Source organism: Pongo abelii, chromosome 18 (genome assembly GCF_028885655.2).
Source record: "Pongo abelii isolate AG06213 chromosome 18, NHGRI_mPonAbe1-v2.0_pri, whole genome shotgun sequence".
Lineage (NCBI taxonomy): Eukaryota > Metazoa > Chordata > Mammalia > Primates > Hominidae > Pongo > Pongo abelii.
The window spans coordinates 86821964-86835832 of NC_072003.2; the positions used below are offsets into that span (position 1 = coordinate 86821964).

The 13869-nt window shown below is 46.2% G+C and overlaps 1 protein-coding gene across 2 annotated transcripts; it reads left to right on the plus strand.

Annotated features, from left to right (window-relative positions):
* The first annotated feature begins 2 nt into the window (after positions 1 to 2).
* On the plus strand, positions 3 to 12591 carry MAP1LC3B (microtubule associated protein 1 light chain 3 beta). 2 transcript variants are annotated; one of them, XM_009251028.4, is made up of 4 exons: positions 3 to 308; positions 6600 to 6655; positions 9988 to 10094; positions 10722 to 12591. In XM_009251028.4, exons 1-4 carry the CDS (start codon positions 269 to 271, stop codon positions 10894 to 10896), a joined length of 378 nt encoding a protein of 125 aa, XP_009249303.1. In that variant the 5' UTR covers positions 3 to 268; the 3' UTR covers positions 10897 to 12591. The 2 variants fall into 2 exon arrangements, with proteins under 2 accessions (XP_009249303.1, XP_063573868.1); XM_063717798.1 differs by having other exon boundaries at positions 177 to 308; positions 10725 to 12591.
* The last annotated feature ends 1278 nt before the right edge of the window (positions 12592 to 13869 follow it).

Here is a 13869-nt window from a genome sequence, read left to right on the forward strand (position 1 = left end):
GCGCACACACCTGCCCCGCCCCCACGCTGCGTGCCGCTCCTGGGTTCCGCCACGCCCGTCATGGCGGCGGCCCCGGCCGGCTCTGGCCCCGCCCCTCGGTGACGCGTCGCGAGTCACCTGACCAGGCTGCGGGCTGAGGAGATACAAGGGAAGTCGCTATCGCCAGAGTCGGATTCGCCGCCGCAGCCGCCGCCGCCGCCGCCGCCGCCGCCCCCAGGAGCCGCCGGGACCCTCGCGTCGCCGCCGCCGCCGCCCAGATCCCCGCACCATGCCGTCGGAGAAGACTTTCAAGCAGCGCCGCACCTTCGGTGAGTGTCGCCGCGAGGGCGGCGGGTGCGACGGGGCCGGGGTCCGAGCTGTGGAGGGCGGCAGGGCCTGGGACGCCGTGAGGGGCCAGGGCCGAGCCGGGAGGCCGAGCGGGGCCGGTGGCTGCCGGCCGGCGGGGCCGAGGGACACGGGGCCCGGGGCCCCGTGAGGGTCCCAGGCCGGGGCCGAGCCGGGAGGGCCGGGGGCTGGTCTGGGCCGGGGCGGCCTGCGGACCCCTCGGAGGCCTAGGAGGAGGCAGCCGGCGGAGGGCGGGCGGGGGCCGGTGAGCTCGGGGCCCCGGGCCTGCTGAATCACCCCGCGCCCTCCGCGGCGGGGTCCCTGCCGTACCTCGGCCACCGCCGTCCCCGCAAGCGCGCTGTGGGCGAGGGTCGCGCTTCTGGGGCCCAAGAGCCCCCGGGGCCGCGCTGAGCAGTTCGGGTCTGAAGCGGGGCTGCGCCGGGACCCAGCGCGTCACCTTCAGGGCTGGTTTTCCCGTCGAGGGAGCCCGCCCGGGTGCGAGTGCCTCTTACAGACCCCAGTGCCTCGGTCGAGAGGAGGGGAACGTGCTGGGCCCCGGCCTCGCCGCGCCTGGGACGGCCCACAGCGGTGTTGACAGTTCCTGTCTGTAGCCCAGGGTGGGAGACTTCTCTTGGGTTTGCGATTACGTTCTCACCTTGGCTCCAGGAATACCGAATACATCCCTTTTCTGCCGGTTCAGACTGGAAACCCAACTTAGGTGTCCTGGCATTTGGTTAAACGTGCGGGTGTCACCATCACAGTATTTACTCCGCGCAGATGATGCGAAGTGATTATTTCCCGCTTGAGCAAGAGAACGCAGCAGATCCAGATATCTGTTGTTGCCTAAGTTCCAGGCACCGGTTTGGTAGGGAAGCACTGTGTTCATCGCGGTGGACGGCGAATGCCTGCCGCCATCCTCGTCAGGAGCCCACACAGTGGTGCTGTTTGTCTGCTTTTGCCTAGTTTCCCGGAGTCGAGAAAGAGTTTAGCATTCATTTGAGTTTGGATATAGTTTTGCAGGTCTCATTGACCATTAATTTTTTTCTTGTGCCTGAGAAACTTCAGTAAATGAAAATGGACCTTGGCTTGCCAAGCATATCTTTTTAGACAGCCTCTTGAGGCAGTCCGTTGGTTAGCAAGACTTTACGCGTGCCTTTTTTGTTAGAAGTTTTCTTGTTAGTAACCCTAATGAACTCTTTACTATAGTGTTTAGGCTTATTGAGCCCTGAGAGCAGCATTTAAGACAGATTTTCTTTTCTTTTTTTTTTTTTTTGAGACAGTGTCTCACTCTGTCACCTGGGCTGGAGTGCAGTGGTGCAGTCACAGCCCACTGCAGCCTCGACCTCCCGGGCTAAAGCGATCCAGCGGCCCACCTCAGACTTGGCTTCTGTTTTCACCAATGAAAAGTTAACTGGGAACATTTGTGTAGGAGAGATGCCCTTTTTCTCATAACAGAAACTATAGTTATTTTCTTTTTTGCTTAGTACTTTTGGGTTATTCTGGAAAAATCTCTGCGAAGAGTAGGTGGTAAGGGTAGGAAATGTGAGACTAACACATCCGAACAAGGAATTTCCTGGAACCTAAAAGTGGCCCTGAGGGTAGACCAGCAATAATGCTCCATTTTTTTCCCATTGATGTATGTATCTTATATATACTGTATTTTCAGGGTTTTTCCCTTGGCTCACCTTTATTTTGCCCCCTCCCCTTTAAATATCTCTTTCATAGTCACTTTGTAGAAACGTCAAATATCTTAACAGCTGTTACCTTTCCTTGCTTCTGATTTTGGTCATTAAAAAAAAAATCTTTCTAGTTCATGAATATTTTGGTAATTTTGATCGTGAGTACTGACAGTTTTCAGACAGGTGTAGCACAGTAAGTGAGGGAAATGAATCCTTAGAGAGAACCTCTTTATGGAGCCTAAGATTAGCCCCAGTTAGCTTGAGTGGTGCTTTCTCTTTCCAAGTGAGGGAGTTTAAGGTTAAAACTGAATATAGCTCTGCTGATAAACTCTACCAGGATTGAGAGGGTTCTCAAAGTTGAAATGGATTTTAAGGCTCACTGAAAACAACCCCTTCCTTTTGTAGCTAAAGAAACTGGGTGGGGCCTGGTGGTGAAGATCATGGTCCACCTAGTGGCAGAGTCTGGACTGGTACCTTTAACCTGGCATGAATTCTTCCAGTCTCCAGTAGGTAGCCATCATTTCCAGTATATTAAGTGGACCAAGACTGTGTGAGTCAGGAGACATAGTGTGTCCTTGGAGATGTGTTGGAAAAATTGAATGAACTTCAAAAATTAAAATTGTGTGGGGGCATGGTAGCTCACACCTGTAATCCCAGCACTTTGGGAGGCCAAGGCAGGATCGCTTGAGTTCGGGAGTTCAAGACCAGCCTGGGCAACATAGTGAGACCTCATCTCTACCAAAAAAAGAAACCAAACAGACATAGAGTTGTTGTTGTGTGGCCCAGGCTGGTCTTTAACTATTGGCCTCAAGTGATCCTCCCACCTTGATTTCCCAAAGTCCTGGGATTACAGGTGTGAGCCACCACGCCTGGCCTGGGGGAGGGGGAATGCTTCAATTTCTCTCTGAGAAGTAAATCCTGGAAAATATGTGTAACTGAAATTTTACTTAAAATGACTGAAGATATCTCAAAACAACTTTGCAAAGAACGTGTTCATAAAAATAGGACACCTTAGGCTCCTACCCTTTGTTTTCATGTTTGTAAAGGCTTTTAAGGATTCTTTTTTGTTTTAGAAGAAAGGAATCTGGGAAAGTAGATTAGATTTTGGTGTGCATCTGGAGTAGTGTTCATTTCTATTTTACAGCTTTCATTCAGTTGTTGATTAACTATCTTCTGTGTACAAGCCTGAGCCCTGGGGGGGACACAGATTGGACTGGAGCTGGGTCCTTGACTGCCAGGGGGGCAATCTGTTGAGAAAGACAAAAACAGATGATTACAGCATTAGGAAACAGGGAGTAAAAGACTTGCCCTCCTTCTATGCCATTGACTGTGTTGTTGATAATGGTTTTGTTAAATATACTGTTAGCCTCTAAAACAGCTGTCTCCTGAAAGAATGAGAGTGGAGCATCAGTGTCTACCGTGTACAGCCAATTACTCCAGGCTCAGCACTGGATTTTCATTGCTGCTGGACAGCATGCTAAGATGCTCCTATGGGACTTGGGTGTTTCTTTACAGCTTAAGGAAGTAACTTGTCTTTTATATAGTTCCCACCTTTCATGAAAATAATCATTTTTGTCTTTTTAGGTCGTGTTTTGGGAATAAATCAGGATAAAGATAACTTTAAACACTATAGTTTCAGACTTTGAAACTTCATAGAGCCTGTTTTTTTCTTCTTTCCTTTTTTTTTTGTTTGAGACAGGGTCTCGCGCTGTCACCCAGGCTGGAGTGCAGTGGCATGATCTCAGCTCACTGCACCCTCCACCTCCTGGGTTCAAGTGATTGTCCTGCCTTAGCCTCCTGAGTAGCTGGGATTACAGGCGCCCGCCATCACGCCCAGCTAATTTTTGTATTTTTAGTAAAGACAGGGTTTCACTGTGTTGGCCAGTATGGTCTCAAAACTCCTGACCTCAGGTGATCCGCCCACCTCGGCCTCCCAAAGTGCTGGGAGTACAAGCGTGAGCCACCGCACCCAGCCAAGCCTAGTTTCCTATATTAAAAAAATCTTTCCAGCTGGGCGTGGTGGCACACGCCTATAATCCCAACACTTTGGGAGGCCAAGGTGGGCGGATCACGAGGTCAGGAGATCGAGACCATCCTGGCTAACATGATGAAAGCCCGTCTCTACTAAAAATACAAAAAAGTAGCCAGGCATGGTGGCGGGCGCCTGTAGTCCCAGCTACGTGGGAGGCTGAGGCAGGAGAATTGGCGTGAACCTGGGAGGCGGAGCTTGCAGTGAGCAGAGATCGCGCCACTGCACTCTAGCCTGGGTGACAGAGCAAGACTCCATCTCAAAAAAAAAAAAAAAAAAACTTTCCCCTCTGCCTGAACGTTTCTACTTTTAGATTTCTTAGGATAAGCTTTTCAATGTGAAACATTCCAGGATATATGAAAGAGTTATCACTTATTTGCTGGAGTGAATTAAATCGTGATTTACCCTATACACTGAAATAATCTACACTGACACACTGGAGGTTTTTATTGTGAACAGGGTCTGGGGTAGGACAGGCATAGGAAGAGGTCTCATACGTAGGAGAGGTGATGATGAGGGGTCACTGAGAACCTCGCTGGGAAGTAGAGAAGGAGTCAAAGGATAAGAGCCACTAGGTTAATTTTACTGTTAACAATAGCGAAATTTATCATTATTATTTTTATTTTTCATTTGTTTTGAGACAAAGTCTTGCTGTGTCGCCCAGACTAGAGTGCAGTGGCGCAATCTCTGCTCACTGCAACCTGTGCCTCCCAGGTTCAAGTGATTCTCCTGCCTTAGCCTCCCGAGTAGCTAGGATTACAGGTGCCGGACACTGCGCCCGGCTAATTTTTGTATTTTTAGTAGAGGTGGGCTATCACCATTGTGGCCAGGCTAGTCTTGAACTCCTGACCTCGTGATCCACCCGCCTCGGCCTCCCAAAGTGCTGGGGTTACAGGCATGAGCCACTGCGCCCAGCCACTAAATTTATCATTTGCATATTTATTCAATAGGAATATGCACTGGTATGAGTTTGCAATCTTTGTCGCAAATATGTTTATATTTAGTAATGTATCTTAGAAGCTGATTTTAAAGTTTTGGATGGGGAAACAGAAGTCGATCTCATGGCTGTACTTGAACACAGGAATTTTAAAAATTTTTATAAAGAGTGATACTAAAATTGGGCTGGGCTTGGTGGCTCACGCCTATAATCCCAGCACTTTGGGAGGACGAGGCGGACAGATCACGAGGTCAGGAGATGGAGACCATCCTGGTTAACAGGGTGAAACCCGTCTCTACTAAATACAAAAAAATTAGCTGAGTGTGGTGGCAGGCACCTGTAGTCCCAGCTACTCGGGAGGCTGAGGCAGGAGAATGGTGTGAACCCAGTGCAGTGAGTGGAGATTGCACCCCTGCGATCCAGCCTGGGCAACAGAGTGAGACTCTGTCTCAAAAAAAGAATGATACTAAAATTTTTTTTAATCCAAATGAGATTGGCAATGATATTAGAGTAACGTCATATTTATGTAGGTCACACCACATTTTTTCTGTCTCGGGAAGTTCATGACATTGATTATTTGCGCTTACCATAAGAATCAGTCCTACCATAGTAAATCAAGGTTATTTTGCTCATTTTTTTTTTGGAGGTTTTAAATAATGCCATCTAAGTCATATGTTCACATATTGCCTTTTTTTTTTAATACACATATTGCTTTGTAAATGACTTCTCTCTAACTGTATTTGGGTTTCTGAGAACTGAACTTGGCTTGTTTTTTTCCCTATATTGCCCACAGTCTAGTACAGTTGTTGAAATTATCAATAAGTGATTCTATTAAAAGGGAGAATAGATTTTTTTTTTGAGACGGAGTCTGACTCTGTCGCCCATGCTGGAGTGCAGTGGTGCAGTGTCCACTCACTGCAACCTCCGTGTCCCGGGTTCAAGCGATTCTCCTGCCTCAGCCTCCCGAGTAGCTGGGATTACAGGCATGTGCCATCACGCCTGGCTAATTTTTATACTTTTAGTAGAGACGGGACAGGGTTTCACCATGTTGGCCAGGCTGGTCTCAAACTCCTGACCTCAAGTGATCTGCCCACCTCAGCCTTCCAAGGTGCTGGGATTACAGGCATCATATTCCATTCTCTTGAGCAGTTTATTTTCTCTTAGGCACCATATCATTAAAAAGCTGGAAGTGATAAGGGAAAAATTGCATTTCCTGGTTTATAATGGGTTCCATTTCCAACAAAGTGTGGAAAATTAACAGAAATTGAAGTTAATATTATAGGTGGTAGTGGTCTTTGGAGGAAGGATTGGGACTCATGCAGTGGGTCTGCCTTGTATATCTGACCACAGACTTTGGGCTCCCAGTTCCTTGAAACTAGTTGTCCCATATTCCTGGTCTTTGTCCTATCACCTGATAGAGCCATGTATGTTATGTTGCCCTTGGCCTTAGATACAAACTTGTATCACATTTGAAGTGTTCATGTTTTGTTTCTTTAAGTCCTAGGAAAGATGTCTTCACTGTTCTGCTGTGCCACAGCTAACAGCTGAACTTGGATGTAGAAACAGCAGCAGTGCTGGGAAGAAGCTGTCTGGCCCTTAATAATGCTTCTGTCTCTTCATTTCATTGCAGAACAAAGAGTAGAAGATGTCCGACTTATTCGAGAGCAGCATCCTACCAAAATCCCGGTAGGTAGTCTCAGGCCTCGGTTTCAGTCATGAATGTACACAGAGGAGAGCACTGCATAAGTGCATCCACCTGACAGGGGTTTTTACAGGAATCACCAGACAGCCAAACCCTGGGTGTCAGTTTCACAACCTAGAGAGAGGTATCCTTTTTTTTAAGAGACAGGGTCTCACTCTGTTTCCCAGGCTGGAGTGCAGTGGTGCGATCATAGCTCACTGCAGTCTCAGCCACCTTGTGCTCAAGCAGTCCTCCCTCCTCAGCCTCCCGAGTAGCTGGGACTAGAGGCGCACGCCACCACACCTGGCTAATTTTTAAAGTTTTTTGTAGAGACAGGGTCTTGCTATGTTTAACAACCCAGGCTGATCTCAAACTCCTGGGCTCAAATGACCCTCCACCTTGATCTCTCAAAGTGCTGGGATTACAGGCGTGAGCCACTGGCTGGCCTCGGGAGCCAGGATTTCTGTACTGCCTCCAATTTCTGCTCCCACTTAAACTCAGGCAGGTGGAGCCCACACCCTGATGTTTCCTTGGGGAATATCACGCTTCTGAACATGCCCGCTAGATAAAGCTCTCAAACTGAACAAGGAAGGTGATGACAGCTTGACTCAGCCTTATACAGAACCCTATGTAGGTCTCACACAATGGAACAATGTACAAATAAGCATTTTTCTTTCCCAAAGAAGCATGTAAAGATTTCGCATTCCTGCCACTCAACTTCTGTTTGTTGTAACAGGGCAGAAGAATTACTGTATATAGAGAAGATGTCCGCAGCGTTCAGTAAACACAGACGCTAATGAGACTCAGAGGCTCATCTGTGGTCAGATATTATAGCAGCTTAGAACTAAAAAAACAAAATATTTTGCTCTGTGGAAAGGAAGTATGGTGAGGAGCTGTATTCATTTATTTATTTATTTATTCTGAGACAGAGTCTCGCTCTGTCGCCCAGGCTGGAGTGTAGTGGTGCAATCTCGGCTCACTGCAACCTCCACCTCCCAGGTTCAAGTGATTCTCCTGCCTCAGCCTCCCGAATAGCTGGGACTACAGGCATGTGCCACCACACCCAGCTAATTTTTGTATTTTTAGTAGAGACAGGGTTTCACCATGTTGGCCAGGATGGTCTCGATCTCTTGACCTCATGATCAGCCCGCCTCGGCCTCCCAAAGTGCTGGGATTACAGGCGTAAGTCACCACACCGGCCTGATGGCTTTATTTAAATTCATAATATGAAACTATATTTGTTCCCTGTGTAGTTCAAATACATATATGTGTGTGTGTGTGTGTATATATATATATATATATATATAATATATATATAATTTTTTTTTTTTTTTTTTTTTGAGACGGAGTCTCGCTCTGTCACCCAGGCTGGAGTGTAGTGGCGTGATCTCGGCTCACTGCAAGCTTTGCCTCCTGGGTTCACGCCATTCTTCTGCCTCAGCCTCCCGAGTAGCTGGGACTACAGGCACCTGCCACCACGCCCGGCTAGTTTTTTTTTGTATTTTTCTAGTAGAGATGCGGTTTCACCCTGTTAGCCAGGATGGTGTCGATCTCCTGACCTTGTGATCTGCCTGCCTCGGCCTCCCAGAGTGCTGGGATTACAGGCGTGAGCCACTGCATCTGGCCTCAAATATTTGTATTTTTAACCTCATTTAAAGAAATATTATATCAAAATGAAAGTACCAGGTCATTATGTACAAAACTTTGTCTCTAGAACCAGCTAATAATGGAATCTACTTGCCTTGTCAAATATAATTTTTTCATGTCAACTAGACAGTCTCTAGTGTGGAAAAACATTGAGCATATTACTATAATTAGGAACTTACACATTTATTAAAACACATGCATTTACTTTTTTTTTTTTTTTTTAATGGATGAGAGGTTATGTTTCCTAGGTTGGCCTGGAATGCATACCCTCACCTCCTTATGTACCAGAACAACCAGCCTGAGTCACTGCGGCTCCCAAAACACATGCATTTACTTTCATTGGAACTTCAGCTGACCAGACGCGGTGGCTCACGCCTGTAATCCCAGCAGTTTGGAAGGCCAAGGCGGGTGGATCACAAGGTCAGGAGTGCGACACCAGCCTGACCAACATGGTGAAACCCCATCTCTACTAAAAATACAAAAATTAGCTGGGCGTGGTGGTGGGCGCCTGTAGTCCCAGCTACTCAGGAGGCTGAGGCAGGAGAATTGCTTGAACCCGGGAGGCGGAGGTTGCAGTGAGCCAAGATCGTGCCACTACATTCCAGCCTGGGCGACAGAGCAAGACTCTGTCTCAAAAAAAAAAAAAAAAAAAAAAAAACTTCAGCCATGTCTCAGGATATGGTAGTTTTGGAATTGAGAGTTTCAGATGTTTTGTGCTTGAAGCTAGCTCCCAGCCTCTCTGCCTTGGTAAGGCTTGAGGTCTTTTTCTGACTAGATATATATTTTTCATGGTTCCAAAACTGAAACAGAATGAAAGGATACATAGCCAAGTATCTTCCTTCCCCCACTTCCTACCTGGTGGCAGCCATATCGTCTCTCTTGTACCATATTTTGTAAGGGGCAGATGTCTAAGCTAGCAAATGATCACTCTTCACAGGAGAGCTATGAGGAAACTAGTGAATGTGCTGTTTCAAAGCCCATTTTGGCATGTGCCAGTAAGAATGTAGGAGGCATTTTGTATATTTTTAATTGTTGATGACTATTTTATTTATTTATTGGAGACAGTCTAGCTCTATGCCGTAGGCTGGAGTGCAGTGGCGCAGTCTCAGCTCACTGCAACCTCCGCCTCCTAGGTTCAAGCTTGTCTCAGCCTCCAGAGTAGCTGGGAGGGATTACAGGCACCTGCTACCACACCTGGATAATTTTTATATTTTTAGTAGAGATGAGGTTTTGCCATGTTGACCAGGCTGGTCTCGAACTCCTGACCTCAGGTGATCTGCTCGCCTCACCCTCCCAAAGTGCTGGGATTACAGGAATGTGCCACCATGCACAGCCTGGTGACTTTTTTTTTTTTTTTTTTTTTTTTGAGACGGAGTCTTGCTCTGTCACCCAGGCTGGAGTGCAGTGGCGCGATCTCGGCTCACTGCAAGCTCCACCTCCTGGGTTCACGTCATTGTCCTGCCTCAGCCTCCTGAGTAGCTGGGACTACAGGCGCCCGCCACCATGCCTGGCTAATTTTTTTTTGTATTTTTAGTAGAGACAGGGTTTCACCATGTCAGCCAGGATGGTCTCAGTCTCTTGACCTCGTGATCTGCCCGCCTCAGCCTCCCAAAATGCTGGGATTACAGGCGTGAGCCACCGCGCCTGGCCCTGATGACTATTTTAAAATCACTTCTGGCTTCTTTTCCAGGTGATAATAGAACGATACAAGGGTGAGAAGCAGCTTCCTGTCCTGGATAAAACGAAGTTCCTTGTACCTGACCATGTCAACATGAGTGAGCTCATCAAGATAATTAGGTATTCAGTCACCTTTGTTTCATAATAAATTTCCTTTGAGTAACTTCTTATTCTTTATGAAACTTACAGATAAATCTTTAGTTCCGGTTAAAATCTTTAAAAAATATTTTTCAGCTGAATTCAGTTCTGATTCAGTTATGATTAAAACCATTTCAACTTAATTAAACTATAAAATGTTTCTTTTTTTGAGGTTTTATATTACTTGCTAGACTGCAGATCCCGTTTCTTTCATCATAACATCATATAGATGTTTCCTGTTTAAAATCAATGTTACAAGTTACTAAGGTTTTGTACAGCAAGGCTAAAGAGAATGTAGACTCAGTGAGTGGCAGTAAATGGCACAGGCTTAGATCTTAGAATAGTTTAGAAACTGTATTTGAACTGCTTTCTCACATTAGACACTTTAACAGCTATTCAGACAGTATACTAGTTTAAAATCAGCCTAATGTGTGACTATAGCTCATGTCAATATAATCAAAGGAAATGTCCTGTGCTTTATGAGAAGTATTGGATTCAAGAGCATTTAGAACGTTTTCATATTTTATTGATCAGAGTGGGTGATATTTTAACACATGCTTCATCCTTCTTGTATTGTCAATATTTCTTCACGTTGTTTTCTTTCAATAGAAGGCGCTTACAGCTCAATGCTAATCAGGCCTTCTTCCTGTTGGTGAACGGACACAGCATGGTCAGCGTCTCCACACCAATCTCAGAGGTGTATGAGAGTGAGAAAGATGAAGATGGATTCCTGTACATGGTCTATGCCTCCCAGGAGACATTCGGGATGAAATTGTCAGTGTAAAACTAGAAAAAATGCATCTATTCTAGAATTTTTTAAACCCTTACCAAGGAAAAAAAAGGGATGTTACCAACTGAGATCGATCAGTTCATCTAATCACAGATCATCAGACAGTAGTGTTCCCACCTAGGAGTGTTAGGAAGTTGTGTTTGTGTTTCAAGCAGAAAAACTGAGCTCCAAGTGAGCACATTCAGCTTTGGAAACTATATTATTTAATGCAGGCTAGCTTGTTTTCAAATTTTAAAAGTTTAAAAATAAAATACTTTGCATTCTAAGTTGCCAATAAAATAGACCTTCAAGTTATTTTAATGCTCTTTTCTCACTAATAGGAACTTGTCATTCCAGCAGCAATTTAAAGGCTTTCAGAGAGACCCTGAGTCTTCTCTTCAGGTTCACAGAACCCGCCGCCTTTTTGGGTAGAAATTTTCTACTCAGCTAGAGAGATCTCCCTAAGAGGATCTTTAGGCCTGAGTTGTGAAGCGTAACCCCCGCAAAACGCATGTGCCGTCACAGTTGGCACAAATGCAGGGTAAACGGGCTGTGTAAGAAAACGGCCCTGACTGTAAACTGCTGAAGGTCCCTGACTCCTAACAGAACCACACCCAAAGTCCACACTCTTGCAGGGGTAGACATTTCAGGTTTGGTTTGTTCTCTAGATAGTTACACACATAAAGAACACCACTCAAAAGGAAACTTGAATAATTTATAATTTTGATCTAGTTTCTTAAAAGACCCTGGAGAAAGAGTGGCATTTCTTCTGTTTCAGGTTTTGTCTGAGTTCAAACTAGTGCCTGTGTTGTTACGGAAAGCAGCAGTGTACCAGTGTCATTCTGGAGTACAGCGGGAGAAACCACAAAATAGTGTAACCGAAAACATTAACATTCAGACATACTCCCTTCTGCCTTCTGGCTTAAAGCTGTGGATGATCCACGTTTTTGTTTTTTTAATGTTAAATGTGTAACTCAGTATTACTGAAAAGGTTCCCACATTTTGAATAGTAGCTATCAGTTAGGTCAGACAGCCATCAGAATTCTCCCACACCAAATGCATGTCAGTTGTGGAGAAAACATAGCAAAAAGAGCCGTACACTCTTTACGGATACTAATGTCAAGAGTTAAACCTCCTCAGGTTCAACCTGTGATAAAAGACTAGTGCTTCCCACTACTTGCATGGGGTTCACTATTTATTTACAGTTTTCTTGGGAGTATCACAGGAAAATCACAATTACACCACTTTAGACCCTATGTGTAGCAGGTCACAACTTACCCTTGTGTGTTTAGATGTGTATGAAATACCTGTATATGTTAGTGAAAGCTGTTTACTGTAACGGGGAAAACCAGATTCTTTGCATCTGGGCCCTCTACTGATTGTTAAAAGGAGTTCCTGTCACCTGCTTCCCCCACCCCACCCCCCCGCATGCGTCTGTCCACTTGGCTAACTTTTAATATGTGTATTTTTACATTATGTAAATTCTTAACTGGCCTGTCTTGTTTAGACTGTATACAACATATCTGACATTATTGTAACTACCGTGTGATCAGTAAGATTCCTATAAGAAATACTGCTTTTAAAAAAAAAAAATAACATGCTGAGGGGTGACCTATATCCCACGTGAGTGGTCACTTTATTTATAGGATCTTTAAAACAAGTACATTTTTAATGAACTAAGTTGAATAAAGGCACAATTAAAAACTGTCATCAAAGCTCAGTTTAATGGGATCCGTATTTGAGACTTGGATCCCACACTGTTTGTACTTTCCAAAGCCAGGCTGGTCCTCTCGTGCAGAGGGGGCACTCACATGGAGGAGCACCGCCCTCTGAGGGCCTCTGCCTTGTCAAGGGCACCCTCCACCTTGGCCAAGGCCCTGCCACCATGTCTGGCCTTTACAAAGCCAAGTCCTCAAGAACTCACGTGCCACGGGCTATGAGGATGGATGTGAATTGACCTACATGTTTTGTGGGAATAAACACCCAACAACCTACTGCTGTAAACCACCCGCCACCGTAAGTATTAGGTATGTGTGTGTGGTCGAGAAAGTGTACCCTTGGGGGACCCAGTAGGGAACTGCTGGCACCGCGTACAGATACACTTCAGCACTCAGACCAGACAAAAAGTGGCCAACCTCATCATCTAGGGAACTCTGAGCACAGCTCCAGTTTAAGTAGGCACCTAAAAGTCTGTTGAAAAATACAAGGGAGTGACCTGAGAAAACTGCCTTCCCAGGCCAACTGCTCGACAGAAGCGTCTGTGTCCCTTGTCCCGTCTTCAGAGCTCCCCGTGGGTGCTGTATCCCCACTCACTTCCCTGACATCACCAGTGCACATGCTCAGTATGTTGCCACCTCCCAAATCCAGAAGGGTGTGGTCTTAGATGCCATGGGAGTGATTCTGTACGTTGCCAAGTCAGTCACAGGCTGATGTGGCAGCTGGTGGCTTGTGTCACTATGTCACCCACCTCCACGGCAGGCCTGCTCCCTCCCTGGGAAAGAGCCACTTCAGGGTAGGGCCACATTCCCAAGGTATCTGAGATCCATTCATGCCACCTTTCATTTTTATGGAAACTCGTGCTGGAACATCTTTAACCCCAAATCAGGAATTTCCATCTTTGTTATTAGCAGGGACACTTAAAAAAAAGTATATAAAACTTGGCCAGGTGTGGTGGCTCACGCCTGTAATCCCAGCACTTTGGGAGGCTGAGGCGGGCGGATCACCTGAGGTCCGGAGTTCTAGACCAGCCTGACCAACATGGAGAAGCCCAAGTCTACTAAAAAATACACAATTAGCCGGGTGTGGTGGCGCATGCCTGTAATCCCAGCTACTCGGGAGGCTGAGGCAGGAGAATCGCTTGAACCAGGGAGGATGGCGTGAGCCGAGATTGTGTCACCACATTCCAGCCTGGGCAACAAGACCGAAACTCCCTCTGGAAAAAAAAAAAAAACACAAAAAAAAACTTGGCAACTTGAGAGAGAATCAAAG